This window comes from Lontra canadensis, unplaced genomic scaffold (genome assembly GCF_010015895.1).
Source record: "Lontra canadensis isolate GAN:19392208 unplaced genomic scaffold, GSC_riverotter_1.0 scaffold89, whole genome shotgun sequence".
Classification (NCBI taxonomy): Eukaryota; Metazoa; Chordata; class Mammalia; order Carnivora; family Mustelidae; genus Lontra; species Lontra canadensis.
This window is the reverse complement of record NW_022631083.1, coordinates 783,291-799,428: the sequence shown is the minus strand read 5'-3', so window position 1 is coordinate 799,428 and position 16,138 is coordinate 783,291. Positions and strand designations below refer to the sequence as shown.

The 16,138-nt window shown below is 43.3% G+C and overlaps 1 protein-coding gene across 1 annotated transcript; it reads right to left on the bottom strand.

The window, feature by feature from the left end:
* Positions 1 to 803: 803 nt before the first annotated feature.
* On the bottom strand, positions 804 to 5,008 carry MAGEL2 (MAGE family member L2). The gene has a single exon (XM_032835947.1). It carries the CDS (start codon positions 4,830 to 4,832, stop codon positions 1,263 to 1,265), a length of 3,570 nt encoding a protein of 1,189 aa, XP_032691838.1. The 5' UTR covers positions 4,833 to 5,008; the 3' UTR covers positions 804 to 1,262.
* Positions 5,009 to 16,138: the final 11,130 nt, after the last annotated feature.

Genomic DNA, 16,138 nt, shown 5'->3' with positions numbered 1-16,138 from the left:
GCCTTCCCTCCCACACCACCCTGCACACAAAGGTTGACTAAGTTATTTAGCAACCTCAGATTGTATCAGCTGACTTCCCCTGTATGCTTGGGCTTATGCCCCCCCCACTCCAACCATGAACTTCCCCCTTAGACCTCCATGTCACTGGTTATGTATCTACCTCCCTTTCCACCACCACCCGCAATCCACATTGGAGGCTTGTGTTTCCTTTTCCCTTTTATAAGCCTTTGCAAGGAACATTTCCATCCTAGTATCAGTGTTTTGATGAAACCCACATCTCCTGTGCTGCTGGATACCCACCATGGGCCACATAAATATCCCCCGCTGGTCAAATTCATCTACATAGCTAATAAACCTGGATACTGGTGCTGCGAGAAGATGGTCCTTCTTTCCCACGTAGTCTTAAGGAGAAAAGTCTGCTTCAAACTGAAGCTTTACTGATTTGTGCCATTTAATTAATGTACTGGAGCCTTAGATACTCACCTACAAAATGAGAATAATAATGCCTACTTTGAAGGACTATTGTGAGGATTAAATCAGAGGAGATATTCAGCCTCCTCCTGATTCCACTTCACTGACTTGTGAAGTTTTACTCTTGAATTAAGGAAATCTTACATTTCACCATACAACACAATCCCTGCATTGTTAGGACGAATGTAGCACTGTCCTTGAGACAGGTTTATTACCGTGGTTTCTACTATCACTGGTAGTAATCTTGATGTTTAAGTCTATTCCGAGAATATGGTAAAACTTGGCTCCCATCATCCGGAGTAAAAATGAGAATAAAGACAAACACTTTCATGTTATGCTGAAAGTATATTTATATATATAGATATAGATATTTATTTTCTGCAGACAGCTTTTACTGATGACTCATTTTAATGTTCAAAGAACAGCCTATTTCAATACTACATAATCTGTACCAGAATGAGATGGATAGCTTCTCAATTCATTTCACAAAGCCAGCACAACTCTGATACCAAAACATAACAATTATAACACAAAACAGAGAATCACAGATCTCACTTAAAAATACAGATGCCAAAATACCAAAGAGAACAGTAGCCAATCGAAATCAACACCACATGAAAATGTACAAAGCTTTGGCAGATACTAAGTTGAACCAAATTTAAATCCAAACTTACACACATAGAACTAGAACATAAACACCAGAAACAAAACGCCCCCCCACCCCACCCCACCCTGTCAGTGGCCTCTGGCCAGGAACCCAAAGGAATGAGATATCTGCGGAAAGAACCACATTAGCGGGGAGGGGAACTGCTGGTGGGGTCACCGGCATTGTCACCGGATCCAGGCTCATCCTCATCCAAATCTTCAGACTCACACTCTGCCAAGGCTTCGAAGTACTGCAAAGGCCAGCACCGTGGGTCTCTCTTATGGAGCTTGGCCAGAAACCTCAAAACAAGCATCTTGCTGGTTTCGAGGAATGCTCGGGGGCCCCAGAGGAACTCATATTCTGCTGGCTCAGTATAGGGGATTCGCCTGTACTCTAGGTACTTCTGCCTTACAAACACTTCGGTGATGAGCTTCTTTGTATTTCCGAAGAGAGCATGTGTCTCTCGGACATCCAACCCTAACCTGTACAGAAAACTAAAGATCATGTCCTCCCTGACACAATTGCCTTTCATAAAGATGAGACTCAGGACCACCATCAGGAGGCCTAACTTGGGCCTGTCTAAGTAGGATGCCACTGGTTCACCCTTGTGGTGCCCCAGCTTGTTGATGATAATGTAAGAGTGGTTTTCGGGATCAATCTCTTTCAGTTGATAACCGAAAACACACTGTAGCTTATTGTTGGCACGGTTGATGATATCCAAGCACTCATCTTTATATTCACGGATGATGAATTTCACCATCTCTGAGCGCTTGATGGGCACCTTGGCTTGGTCCTTGACCAAGAGGAACTGCACCAATGCGTTCGCTCTCTCATCCAAGGGAGACAATGGCTGAGTCTCCAGCTTGGGGTCATTCTGGGTGACACCAAATCCCTGAGAGAGATTGGTGAACTCAGAGATAATCAGGGGCTGAGGGCTACCTGGGCTTTCCCAGAGACCCAGGGCCCTCGAAGTGCTTGGGCCCTCCCAGGCACTCAGAGCCCAAGTTGTGCTGGGCCCTTCCCAGCCACTCAGGATGCGGGAGGTGCTCGGGCCCTCCCAGCCACTCAGGCCACGGGAGGTGCTCGGGCCCTCCCAATCACCCAGGACCTGGATAGGGTTTTCAACCTCCCAGTCATTCAAGTTCAGATTTTCCCAGGGTCTCGGAGCCTGCCAGTCACGCAGGGCCAGCATATGGCCACTGCTGTCCTCTTCGGTATTCAGATGCTTCTTCTTCCGGGTGGCTTTGCCAGAGCGACGCGGTGGCTCAGCAGACGTCTTCGAGGCCTCTTGAGTGGTGGCCATTGCCTTCGGGGCAGCTGCCGTAGCCATCAGGATGGTTGGCACTGCCTGGGCTGCTTTCGAAGCATTCACACTGGGCTGTGGAACCCATGGAACTGCAGGCAGAGCCTCCACGCAGGCAAATGGATCCTGCAGAGCAAGTGGCAGTGACTTCGGGGTCTCAGAGGGGGCAGATGGGCCCTGAAAGGCATTAGAAGAGGCAGGCTGGAACCGGGAGGTAGTTGGAAAGACCCTTGAAGTGGCAGTGAAGGTCTCCGATGTGGCAGGCAAGTTTTTCCAGGCAGTCGGCAGGTGTGCTCGGGCAGCTGACACTGCCTTTGGAGCACAGAACGTGGCAGCAAAGATCATGCGATCCTTCGAAGGGGCCCTCCGTTCCTTTGAAGAGGTCCTCCGTTCCTTTGAAGAGGTCCTGCGTTCTATTGAAGAGGCCCGGGATTCTCCCGATGGAGTCATCAGTGATTTAGCGGAGCCCACGGGAAAATTTGCTGCCGCTATGGGAGCTCCGGGCTGGCCCTGCAAGGCTGCTGGGGGGCCTTGCCAGGAGGGCTGGAGTTGCAAGGTGGGCAGCTCTGCTTGCGGGCCCGAGGGCTGGGCCTGCTGGGTGGGTAGCTGGATTTGGAGGGCCTTTTGGGAGGCCGGGACCCCCTGAAAGGGCTGCTCCAGCTGAACCAGTGGTGGGCCCTGCCTCTGGGCCTCCTGGGTGGGCACAGGCTGCCAGAACTGCCCAGGGGCTTTGGGGGCCTGCCAGGTGAGAGCCTGAGCTTGCTGCACTTCCTGGAATTCCATCGATGTTGGCAGCTCGTGTGGCACTGGGGCTTGGCCTTTGGGGGCCTGCCAGATAATGGGTGGGCAGTGCACAGCTTGCGGGGCCGACAGAGGAGCCGACAGCACAGCCTGAGGTGCCTGCGGGCCAGCGGGAGGCACCGTGGGCACCGTGGGCACCTGCGTGGCTGGCGGAGCAGTGGGCACCTGCGGCGCTGCCCGCACCTGTGGAGCTGCCCGCACCTGTGGGGTGGGCAGCCTAGCCTGCGGAGCCTGCCGCAGCGGCGGCGGGGGTGGCAGGGCCTGCCAGAGTGGTGGTGGGGTGGCCAGGACCTGTGGGGCAGGCCGGATGGGCGGCGGTGCCTGGCGTATCAGCGGTGGTGCCTGGCGAATCGGGGGCGGGGCCTGGCGCACCGGCGGGGGGCCAGGTCGGATGGGTGGTGGGCCCGGGCGGATGGGCGGTGGGCCCTGGCGCACGGGTGGTGGTGCCTGCCAGGTAATGGTCGGAGCCTGCCAGGTGACCTGCGTGGCCTGCCAAGCCAGAGGCGTGGCTTGCCAGCCTTGCGGCTGGGCCTGCCATCCTGGCGAGGTGGCCTGCCAGCCCGGGGGTGTGGCCAGCTGCGCCTGCGGGGCCTGCGGGCCCTGGGGAACCTGCGGAGGAGCCCTTATAACCTGAGACTGGATTTGCAGAATCAGAGGCTGAGCCTGTGGGGCCCAAGAAGCCAGAGGCTGCGCAGGTGGGGCGGCCGGCTGTGCCATCGGGGCTCCTGAAGCTGGAGCCTGGGTGATCGGAGCTCTCGAACCTGGAGGATGAATCATCAGGACGCCGGGACCAGGAGGCTTGGCCATCGGGGCTCCCGGAGGCGGAGGCTGGGTCATCAAGGCTCCTGGGGGCGGAGGCTGGGCCATCGGAGCTCCCGGAGCAGGCGGCTGGACCATCAGGACTCCCGGAGTCAGAGGCTGGGCCATCAGGACTCCCGGAGTCGGAGGCTGGGCCATCGGGGTCCCCGGAGGGGGAGGATGGGCCATCGGTGTCCCCGGAGGGGGAGGGTGAGCCATCGGTGTCCCCGGAGGGGGAGGATGCGCCATCGGTGTCCCCGGAGGGGGAGGATGCACCATCGGGGTCCCCGGAGGGGGAGGATGGGCCATCGGGGTCCCCGGAGGAGGAGGATGGGCCATCGGGGTCCCCGGAGGGGGAGGATGGGCCATGGGGGTCCCCGGGGGTGGAGGATGGGCCATCGGGGCTCCGGGAGCTGAAGGATGCATCATCAGGACTCCCGGAGTCGGAGGCTGGGCCATCGGGGCTCCCGGAGGGGGAGGATGGATCATCAGGACTCCGGGAGTCGGAGGCTTGCCCATCGGGCCTCCCAGAGGGGGAGCCTGGACCATCGGGCCCCCCAGGGCCGGAGGTTGGGCCATCGGAGCCACTGGGGTAGGCGGCTGGCCCTGTGGGGCCTCCCAAGCAGGCTGAGGTGCCTGCCAAGCGGCTAGTGAAGCCTGCAAATCAATCGGAGGTGGATCCCAGGGGACTGGCGGAGCCCGAGAGGAGGCGGGCGGGGCCCGCATCAGAACCGTAGGGCGGCTATAGACCGGAGGCTTAGGGGCCTCGGCCGGGGGACTCGAATCACCCAAATTCTTACTTAGCTGCGACATGTCCCTTTGCTCTGACAGCTGGTGGGCCTTTTCCTCCGACAGCTGCTGGGCCTTTTCCTCCAGAGAGAAGAGAATGCCTACGTGGCTGATCAGAGGATCCCTCCCTGCTGACTGGTGAATAGGAAGTAAGTGCCCTTAGCTCTGCAGCTTTCCGCAGTAAGGAGGAGGGGGGAAGGGGGCTCAATCCCGCCCCTTCCCCGCCCCCGACCACCACAAGTGGATAGTGCATAGGGGCGTCTACCAGAAATCCTGGCTGACACAAGATCCCTTCTCACTCTGTCCAGTCCCCAAATGCAGCCTGGTGAGACTTACCATGGATGAGTTTTCACAGAGGAGTGACAGGAACAGATCTATGTTTCAGAAATCACAGTTCTGCAGTATAGAGTAGGAACAGACCACTGGTAACATGGAAGGCATCCATGAGGGGGGAGATGGTGTGGTCTGAGCTCAGATACAGCAAAATCGGAGTCAGAGAATAAAAGGAGTGAATCTATGTATATGAGAGATTTAGGAATCATAGCAGGCTGCTATTATAATTTAATGTAAAAGGGATGGAGAAGACGTATAAGTCTGTCCTGGGAAAGTGGAGAATTGATAGTGTGGTTGATTCTCTTAGGGACACAGTGGGAGGCACATAGCAAGAGAGATGTATGAGTATTGATTGGGACATGGACATTTGCAGTCCTTTGGGACTGCCAAAGAGAGATGCTCTATAGATGGTCTTGTATGATGGCTTGGGATTCAACAGAAAACTGAACTGAGAGTTAAGGTACTCCTTAACTGTGGGAGTGAATGTATTTGCAGGAGAAGTGTTAAGAGTGAAACTCCTGAGATATGTCTTGAAGAATACAGACATTTTTAGATACAGGCAGAGAAAAGGGACGGGCAAAGACTACAGAGAGAAGAAAAGAAATCATGGAAATTCAGATGCTCCAGGTATCAATGGAAGACAGAATTTTTAGTACCAGGAAAATTTCCTGTGAAGTAGCTGGGATGAAGGAACAAGGTGGGTTTCTTAGTGCTGTTCATCAGTTACAGAGCAGGAAAGAAATCATAAAAATGAAAGCCAAAAATGTACTAGAAAAAAATAAAATGAGTGAATAAATAGATCTAAGATTAATATATAGGGAAAACAGATGAAGAATAAAATATGAGATTTCAGGGACATCTACTTGGGCAAAATCAGTTTAAAAATTATCTATCTATCTATATATATATATATATGCAGGTAAGGCAGAAGACATAAAAATGATTGGTTAACACTATATTACTTCATGTTGAAAGGATGTGACAGTCTCACTTCTAGCTGGACAGTTTTCTGGAAATAGTCAAAACACTAAATAAGAATGTTTAGTTTAGAAGAGACGGTTTTCACCTAGGGCAAGAGTCCAGAAAGATACGATGAAAGATACCACAAGGGGGCAGAAGAGAATGTGAAGGCCATACCCTACTCTTCCTGAGGTACCCTTATCCGATGTTCCTCAAATTTGGTAATTTATGAATTCCAGTCAAGACATAAATTCATTCTTAAGGTAGTTATTGCTTTAAATAATGAGGAATAATTTCAGAATGAGGTTTCAGTGTTTTATTTTCTGGCATCTGAAGAGGCGAGGAATCAGTTATTATTCCTAGGGACACCTTCCTTTTCAAATACAAACATCTCTTTCCTGGTGCCTAATATATCACATATATACCCGCATATATATACCTTATATACCCACAGAACTGCTACTACTGAATGGAGACCACCATGCTTCATGGCTTCCAGGTCCCTCTTGTGCATTAATAGTTCATATAGGACTTCTCAATTTGGTAGGGGTTTACAAACACCTTAGAGGGACATACTCTGGGCATATAACCTCGGTGTTCCTGGATCACCAATCCTGACACCTGGCAGTTACTGGCTATGGTTGGCTTTGAGAAATTGAGTTCATTTTTCAGCCTATGGCATTTCTACCCTCAATAAGACATACTTGCTTCTCCTCTAATTAAAATGTATAGTTTTCTGAGAGATTAAATTCTTTTACTAACCATTTCTTTTTTAGTATTATGACATATTTAACCTTCAATCCACCATTATGTGAGTTATCCTACACAATATATGGCTACTAGTAGGTCCCAACTGTCCCCAGTGACATTGGGTGGCAATGAATAGCATCGCCACCCAATGTCAACTCCCACTAAGTTCATTATGTAAAAGGAGGCCCAATTTATGCCTAAAGGTGATACAGAAACAAAAAAGGAAGTATTGGGAATTAAAAAAAAAATTAGCATCATTCAGAATGGAAAGTAGTCAACTTTTACTTTAGCACCTGTGTGATTCATTGGGAACATTGTTTAATTGGTAGAGAAAAACTTGGAAATAAGCATTTAGTGATTCTGGTGGGACTAGGAACCCTGATGAAATGGGTTTATCCTTCCCTGGAAAACCTTCCTATTTTATACAATCAGTGCTCTCAGACACAGGCTACTTGAAAACCTAGCTACTCACAAATTACCTACTCCAACATCAAATACATGTGGGAAAATGAAGTAACATATAACTTCTTTGCAAAGATTGACTGCTTTAATAACAGGGAAACTCAAAGCTGTCCTGAGTACAGTGGGGGATTTAGACTATAAAGTTTAAATAGGTCTCCCCAAATCTGCCTTCTCCTTATGGGATCTTTCAGCTTCTTGAAGCCATACCACCCTTCTGTGTATATGGCCTTCCACTTCTATGCCTCTGAACCAAGACTTGCCAAACTTTTATTTCCTTGCTTCTCCATGAAACAACTTAAAAACCCAAGGTGAGTAGAAAGCAAAAGTCAAATATAAATAAAAATTCCATGGGATGTAGGGATCTATCTTCTAACATAAAAGATTTTCAGTATTTTTTTTGAAGATTTTATTTATTTATTTGAGAGAGAAAGAACAAGCAAGGGAGGGAGAGGGAGAAGCAGTCTCTCCAGTGAGCAGGGAGCCCGACGTGGGGCTCATCCCAGGACCCTGGCATCATGACCTGAGCTGAAGGCAGATGCCCAACCCACTGAGCCACCCAGGCGCCCCAGATTTTCAGTATTTTCATAAATATATAACAAAAGGATAACAAAACTGATTTTAAAAATTGGGGGAAGGAGAACTGAGAATAGACAAATAGAAGCAGGAAAATCATTGAGGCATGTATATTAATTTTTTATATTTGCGTACTATCCAATTTAGCATAAGAATGGAGCTTCCATGCTGGCTGGAACTTTGTTTTATTCACTCTTTTATACATCCTGTTCATCCTGAATGGCCACTAAAAATAATAAAGGTGTAAGATTAGAATAACAACTATGTACCTTTCACTCCCATATAACTGTTAGACTTAGTGCAAATATTTATAAGTGGGTAAAATAATCAGTTATGATTTTCAAAAAGTCTAAAATAATGTATTTATGAAATGCCTTTTATTAAGGATTCAGTATGTGCCTAGCACTCTGATCTGTGTAGTGCTGCAGAGGAAAATCTAAAACCAAACTTATAGACACATACAGATATTGACATGGTATTTTTAGTGCAATAAACTGTTACTGTTTGCAGTGTATAAAACTCATATTGGTCATAGTTGATGCAAATAACTGAGTAGTCACTTATGCTTGAAACATGGGAGGGGGTGGGGGGTGTAATGCTGGCAGTAGCAAGGAAAAGAAAAAAAAAAACAAACAAACTGAAAGCTGTGGGAGAGATTCATGAGTTTCTCCAAATAGACAGACTAAGCCCTAAAAGAAAAAAAAAAGTATAGGATGTATCAGAAGTACAAGGCATTTGAAGGAAGAATTACAAGGAATTCATTAAAATAGCATTAACTACTATTAATTGAATGCCTATTATGTGGTCAAATACCATTCTAAAATTTTTATAGACATGGTATAATCCTCACAAAATCCACAGGTGTTTGGCCCCATTTAACACATCAAGAAGTTGATGCTCAGGATGGTAATTAACTTGTCACAGATCTGGCAATGTATTTCCAAATCTGGAATTAAAGCCTGATCTATATTAGTTCAAAAGCCAACATTCCTCACCATTACACCAATGCTGCCAAAATATTTTTTCCAAAATATTTTTTTAGCTTTAAATTTAATTAATATAAAACAAAATGCATAGATTTACAGTTGACTGTTTAGTGAGCTTTTTCATGGAGTAGCCATCTCTCAAAACAAAATAAGTAACATTTTGTTTATCAAATAAAGGTCCAATGTGCCTTTTCTCAGTCAAATCCTCTATGTCCAAAGGCAATCATTCTTTTTAAAATTTTATTAACATATAATGTATTATTTGCTTCAGGGGTACAGGTCTGTGAATCATCAGTCTTACACAATTCACAGCACTCACCATAGCACATACCCTCCCCAATGTCCATAACCCACTCCATCCCACCCACGACCCTCCCTTCAGCAACCCTCAGTTTGTTACCTGAGATTAAGAGTCTCTTATGGGGGTGCCTGGGTGGCTCAGTTGGTTAAGCCTCTGCCTTCGGGTCAGGTCATGATCTCAGGGTCCTGGGATTGAGCCCCGCATTGGGCTCCCTGCTCAGCGGGGAGCCTGCTTCCCTCCCTCTCTCTGCCTGCTTGTGATCTCTCCCTCTGTCAAATAAATAAATAAAATCTTTAAAAAAAAAAGTCTCTTATGGTTTTTCTCCCTCCCAGGTCCCATCTTGTTTCATTTTTTACCTCCCTATCCCTCCATGACCCTCCACCCTGCCTCTCAAATTCCTCGTATGAGAGAGATCATATGGTAATTGTCTTTTTCAGATTGACTTCGTTGGCTTAGTGTAATACCCTCTAGTTCCATCCATGTTGTTGCAAATGGCAAGATTTCATTTTTTGATTGCTGCATAATATTCCATTGTGTATATATATACACCACCTCTTTTTTAGCCATTCATCTGTTGTTGGACATTTAGGTTCTTTCCATAGTTTGCCTATTGTGGACATTGGTGCTATAAACATTCGGGTGCATGTGTCCCTTTGGATCACTACATTTGTATCTTTAGGGTAAATGCCCAGTAGTGCGATTGTTGGGTTGTAGGGTAGCTCTATTTTCAACTTCTTGAGGAACCTCCATACTGTTTCCCAGAGTGGCTGCATCAGCTTGCATTCCTGCCAACAGTGTAGGAGGGTTCCCCTTTCTCTGCATCCTCACCAACATCTGTCATTTCCTGATTTGTTAATTTTAGCCATTCTGACTAGTGTGAGGTGGTATCTCACTGTGGTTTTGATTTGTATTTCCCTGATGCTGAGTGATGTTGAACACTTTTTCATGTGTGTCTGTTGTCTGTTTGGATGTCCTCTTTACAGAAATGTCTGTTCATGTCTTCTGTCCATTTCTTGATTGGATTATTTGTTCTTTGGGTGTGAGTTTGATAAGTTCTTTATAGATTTTGGATACTAACCCTTTATCTGATATGGAATTTGCAAATGTCTTCTCCCATGGTTTTGTTGACTGTTTCCATTGTTGTGCAAAAGTTTTGTTTTGTTTTGTTTTTTCTTGATGAAGTCCTGATAGCTAATGTTTGCCCTTGCATCCCTTGCCTTTGGCGATGTTTCTAGGAAGAAGTTACTGTGGCTGAGGTTGAAGAGGCAACCACATTCTGATTTCTCTTGCCTTATATCCGTTTTACCTGTTCTCAGATATCATATAAGTGAAATCCATATAGTATATATACTTTTTTTGTGTGGAGAGTCAACATTTAAAGATACGTATATTTAATTCATATATTCATTCATGTTTTGGGGTGCATAAGAGGTTTGCTATATGATTTATTTATTTGTTTGTTTATTTACTATCATGTTATGTTAGTCACCATACGGTACTCATTAGTTTTTGATGTAGTGTTCCAATATTCATTGTTTATGCACTACACCCAGTGCTCCATGCAATATGTGCCCTCTTCAATACCCACCACCAGATCCTCCCAACCCCATACCCCTCCCCTCCAAAACCCTGTGTGTTTCTCATAGTCCACAGTCTCTCATGAATTGTCTCCCCCTCTGATTTACCTTACTTCACTTTCCCTTTCCTCTTCTATGGTCCTCCATGTTATTCCTTATGCTCCACAAGTAAGTGAAACCATATGATAATTTTATTTTATAGATTTTTTTTATATGTTGTTAGCCACCATACTGTGCATCATTAGTTTTTTTTTAAGATTTTATTTATTTATTTGACAGATGGAGATCACAGAGAAGCAGGCAGAGAGAGAGGAGGACACAGGCTCCCTGCTGAGCAGAGAGCCCGATGAGGGGCTCGATCCCAGGACCTGGGATCATGACCTGAGCTGAAGGCAGTGGCTTTAACCCACTGAGCCACCCAGGCACCCTGCATCATTAGTTTTTGATGTGGTGTTCAATGATTCATTAGTTGCCTATAATACCTAGTGCTCATCACAACACATGCCCTCCCTAACACCCATCACCTGGCTACTCCATGCTCCCATCCTCCTCCTCTCTAAAACCCTCAGATTGTTTCCTGGGGTCCATAGTCTGTCATGGTTTGTCTCCCTCTCTGATCCCTCCCCCTCTTCAGCACAGGGGGCAATAGGGGAAGGAAGGGAAATTAGTGCTTTACTTTAAAAAAAAATAATTCCAGTATAGTTAATATACAATGTTGTATTAGTTTCAGGTGTACAATATAGTGATTCAACAACTCATACATCATTCAGTTCTCATTAAGACAAATGAGCTCCTTCATCTCTATCACCTATTTCACCCATTTCCCCCTCCCACCTCTCCTCTGGTAACTATCAGTTTGTTCTCTATAGTTAAGATGTGTGCTTATCTTTATAAGAAACTGCAACAGTTCTCCATAGTTGAGTTAGACCATTTTACATTCTACCAGAATATATGAGAATTTCAGGTGCTCAAACAGCCTTACAAATTGTTGTGTTGTCAGTCTTTTTGATTTTGGTCATTCTAGTGGACGTGAAATTGTGACAATACAATTTTACACTCTTATTAGCAACGAATGAGAGTGCTAGGTGCTCCATGTCCTTGCTGAAATTGATGTAATTGACAATTTTGATTTTAGGCAACTCAGTGGTGGGGAGTATATGTGTGTGTGTGTGTGTGTGTGTGTATGCACGCGTGCGTGCGTGTGTGTGTTTTAAGACTATTAATTTGAGAGAAAGAAAGAATGCGAGAGAGCAGAAAGTGAGGTGAGGGGCAGAGGCAGAAGCAGATCCCCACTGAACAGGGACCCCAACACGGGACTCCATCCCAGGACTCCAGGTTCATGACTCCAGCTTAATGCAGATGCTTAACCAACTGAGGCACCCAGGCACCCCACATTTTTTGTGTTTTTGTATGTTTGTTTATTAATAGGCTATGTTTTAGACCAGCTGTAGGTTTACGAAAAAAATGAGGGGAAGAATTAAGAGTTCCTATATATCTTATGCCTCTACCATACATACATTCAAAATTTTCTCTTCTATCAATATCTTACACCTGAGCAGTACATTTGTTACAATCCATGCACCTACATTGACACATCATTATCATCTGAAGTCTATAGTTTACATTAGGGTTCCCTGCTAGAGTTGTGTTATCTGTGTGTTTTGACAAATGTATATGACATGTATCCACCATTATAACATCATACAGAATAATTTCACCACCCTAAAAATTCTCTGTGCTCTGCCTGTTCAACCTGCCTCCTCCAAATCCCTACAAACACTGACTTTTTAAATGTCTCCATAGTTTTGTGTTTTCCAGAATGCCATCTGCTTTGTAATGACACAGTACGTAAACTTTTCTGATTGCCTTTTTTCACTTACTGATATGCATTTGAGGTCTCTCCATGTCTTTTCATGGACTGATAGCTTATTTCATTTTTTAGCATTGAATAATATTTGATTTCTGGATCAAATATGTTTATCTGTTTATCTATCCACCTTCCTAGCTTAGTTGATTCCAAGTTTTGACAAATATGGATAGTTATTGTAAACACCCATGTGTACATTACTTATTCTTCAGTGTACATACTATACCACTGTATAGATTTCCTGAAGTTTTCTTATTACCATTCACATATTATAGGACATCTTGATAACTTCCAAACTTAGGTAACTATGAATAAAGTTGTTATAAACCTTTGTGTGAAGAATTTGTGTGGAAATAAGTTTTCAATTCATTTGGGTAAATACTAAGGAGCACAATTGTTGGATGGTATGATAAGAGTACATGTAGTTTTTTAAGAAACTGCCAAAACGGCTGTACTTGGAGCCATTAGAGTATCTTCACTGTGTATTTCACTCCATTTTCCATTTCTTAAATTGGCTTGTCTTTTTATTGTTGATTTTCACAGAAATCACATTATTCAGATTTTCTTTTTCCTCATTTGTCAATTTGAGTAAATTCTGCTTTTAAGGATTTTTTTTTCAACTTCATTTAAGTTGTCAAGTTTTTAAATTTAAAGTTGTCAGTTTCCCTTTGTTAACAATCTGTTAATTGTTAAAAAGTTTAAAGTTAACAATTTCTTCTTACTAAATGGAGATTAATAAAACATCCCTTTATTATTATGTCAATGTCTGTATTATATGTAGTATTGTCTTTCTTTTATTCCTTTTATGAGTGACTTGATTTTTTTCTTTTTTTTCTTTTGTTAACTTTTCTAGAGGTTATCAGTTGTCTTATTCCTTTCAAAGGATAAATGATTGACTTGAGTAATTTTCTCTATTGTTGGTCTGTTTTCTCTTTCACGGATTTCAGCTCTTATTTCTATTCTTTTTATTCTACTTGCCTTAATTTTTATTTTTTTCTACATGATTAGTGTGCTAGCTTAGGTCATTTATTTCAAATATTTCCTTTTTTGTAAAATAGTCATTAAAGTTATAAATTTCTCTTTCAGGTTAATTGTAGTGACATTTTATAAATTTTAGGATGTTATGTTTTTATTATTCACTTTGAAATATTTTACAATTTTCTTAGGATTTCTTATTTGATGTATAGGTTATTTGGTTACTTGTGTGGAACTTATATCCACACAAATTTGAATACTTTATATGTATTTTCATAATGTTAATTACTAATTTAATTCCAATGTGATCATATAATATGTGCAATATAATCCAGTTATTTAAATATATTAAAACTTGGGGCATCTGAGTGGCTCAGTCGGCTAGTGTCTGCCTTCATTTCATGTCATGATCCCAGGGTCTTGGGATTGAGCCCTGTGTCAGGGTCCCCTGTTCAGTGGGGAGCCTGCTTCTCCCTCTCCTTCTCTCTCCCAACTCATGCTCTCGCTCTCACTCTCTCTCTACCTCAAACAAATCTTAAAAAATCTTTTAAAATAAATAAATATATTAAAACTTGAATTTGATTCCCAGTAAGGGGTCTATTTTGAAAAACAAAACAAAACAAAACAAAAAAAAACCGATTCCATATATACTTGAAATAAATGTATTCTGCTATTCTTAGTTATATTTCTATAAGTGTTTCCAAGGTCAATTTGACTGAGCATATTGTTCATATCTTCTATATACTTAACCAATTTTTAAAATCTGGGTAGAATTAAGTGATTCATCACTTACATACAACACCCAGTGCTCACCACAAGTGCCGTCCTTAATACCCATCAACCCATTTAACCAATCCCCTGACCACCTCCCCTCCAGCAACTTCAGTTTGTTCTCTATAGTTAAGAGTCTTCTTTATGGTTTGCCTCTCATTTTCACCCTATGCTAATCTGTTTTGTTTCTAAAATTCCACATATGAGTGAAATCATATGGTATCTATCTTTCTCTGACTGACTTATTTGGCTTAGCATAATACATGCTAGCTCCATCCACATCATTGCAAATGGCAAGATTTTATTCTTTTTCATGGTTGAGTAATATTCCTATTTATTTCTTCTTTATCCATGCCTCAGTTGATGGACACTGGGGTTCTTTCCATTATTTGCCTATTGCTGATAATGCCACTCTAAACATTGGGGTGTATGTAATCCCTTCAAATAAATGTTTGTATATCCTTGAGTAAATACCCAATAGTGCATTTGTTAGGTCATAGAGTAATTCTATTTTGCATTTTTTTAAGGAACCTCCATGCTGTTTTCCAGGGTGGCTGCACCAGTTTGCATTCCCACCAACAGTGTAAGGGGGTTCCCCTTTCTCCATATCCTCACCAGCACCTGTTGTTTCCTGTGTTGTTAATTTTAGCCATTCTGAATGGTGTGAAGTGATATCTCACTGTAGTTTTGATTTGTATTTCCCTGGTGATGAGTGATGTTCATTGTCTGCCATCACTATATCTTCTTTGGACAAATGTTTATTAATATATTACGTCCATTTTTAAGTGGATTTTTTTTTGGTGTTGAATTTGATCATTTCTTTATAGATTTTGGATACTAACCCTTTAGTAGATATGTCATTTGCAAACATCTTCCATTCTGTAGGTTTCATTTTAGTTTTGTTGATTGTTACTTCACTTATTTGGTGAAGTCCAAATAGTCCAAATATTTTTTTTTTCTGTTTCCTTTGCCCCTGGAGATATATCTAGTAAGAAGCTGCTATGGCCAATGTCAAAGAGGTTACTGCTTGTGTTCTCCTCTAGGATTTTGTTGGTTTCCTGTCTCACACTTAGCTCTTTCATCCATTTTGAATTTATTTTTGTGTATGGTGTAAGAAAGTAGTTTCATTATTTTGCATAATCTGACCCTTTCATCTTAGGGCATGTCCCCCTTAGCTCTGAAAATACTTCTTGTCTTGAAGTCTACTCTGTGTGATATCAACAGAACCATATTGGTTTTCTTATGTTCAATAATTATATACTCTGCTTATTTGCATCCCTATACATATATAAAATTATGATTAAATAATTTTAGTAATTTATAGATTCATTATAAAGAATTGCCTCATGTGATTGTGGATATTGGCAAGTCCCAAGATCTGCAAGGTGCATTTTCAGGTTGTAAGACCCAGAAGAACCAATTTTTTTGGTTCAAGTCTGAGTATGACGGTCCAAGATCTGGCAGAGACTATGGTGTAGTTCCAATCTGAAATCTGGCCAGCTTGAAACCCAATAAGAACTAATATTCCAGTTCAAGTTCAACTGGAGCAAAAAAACCTATGTACCAATTCAAAAGTCTATCAGGCAGAAAAAATAACCCCTTACTTGGAGAAGGGTCAGTCTTTTTGCTATATTCAGTCCTTCAACTGGTTGTGTGAGACCCATCCACATTATGGAGGATAATCTGCTTTACAAGGTCTACTAATTTAAATATTAATCTTATTTAAAACACCCTCACAGAAAAACCCAGAATAATGTTTGACCAAATATGTGGGT

What these genes read in the sequence shown, in the direction of transcription:
- MAGEL2 (XM_032835947.1), bottom strand. Translation starts at nt 4,832, where the DNA reads ATGTCGCAGCTAAGTAAGAATTTGGGTGATTCGAGTCCCCCGGCCGAG.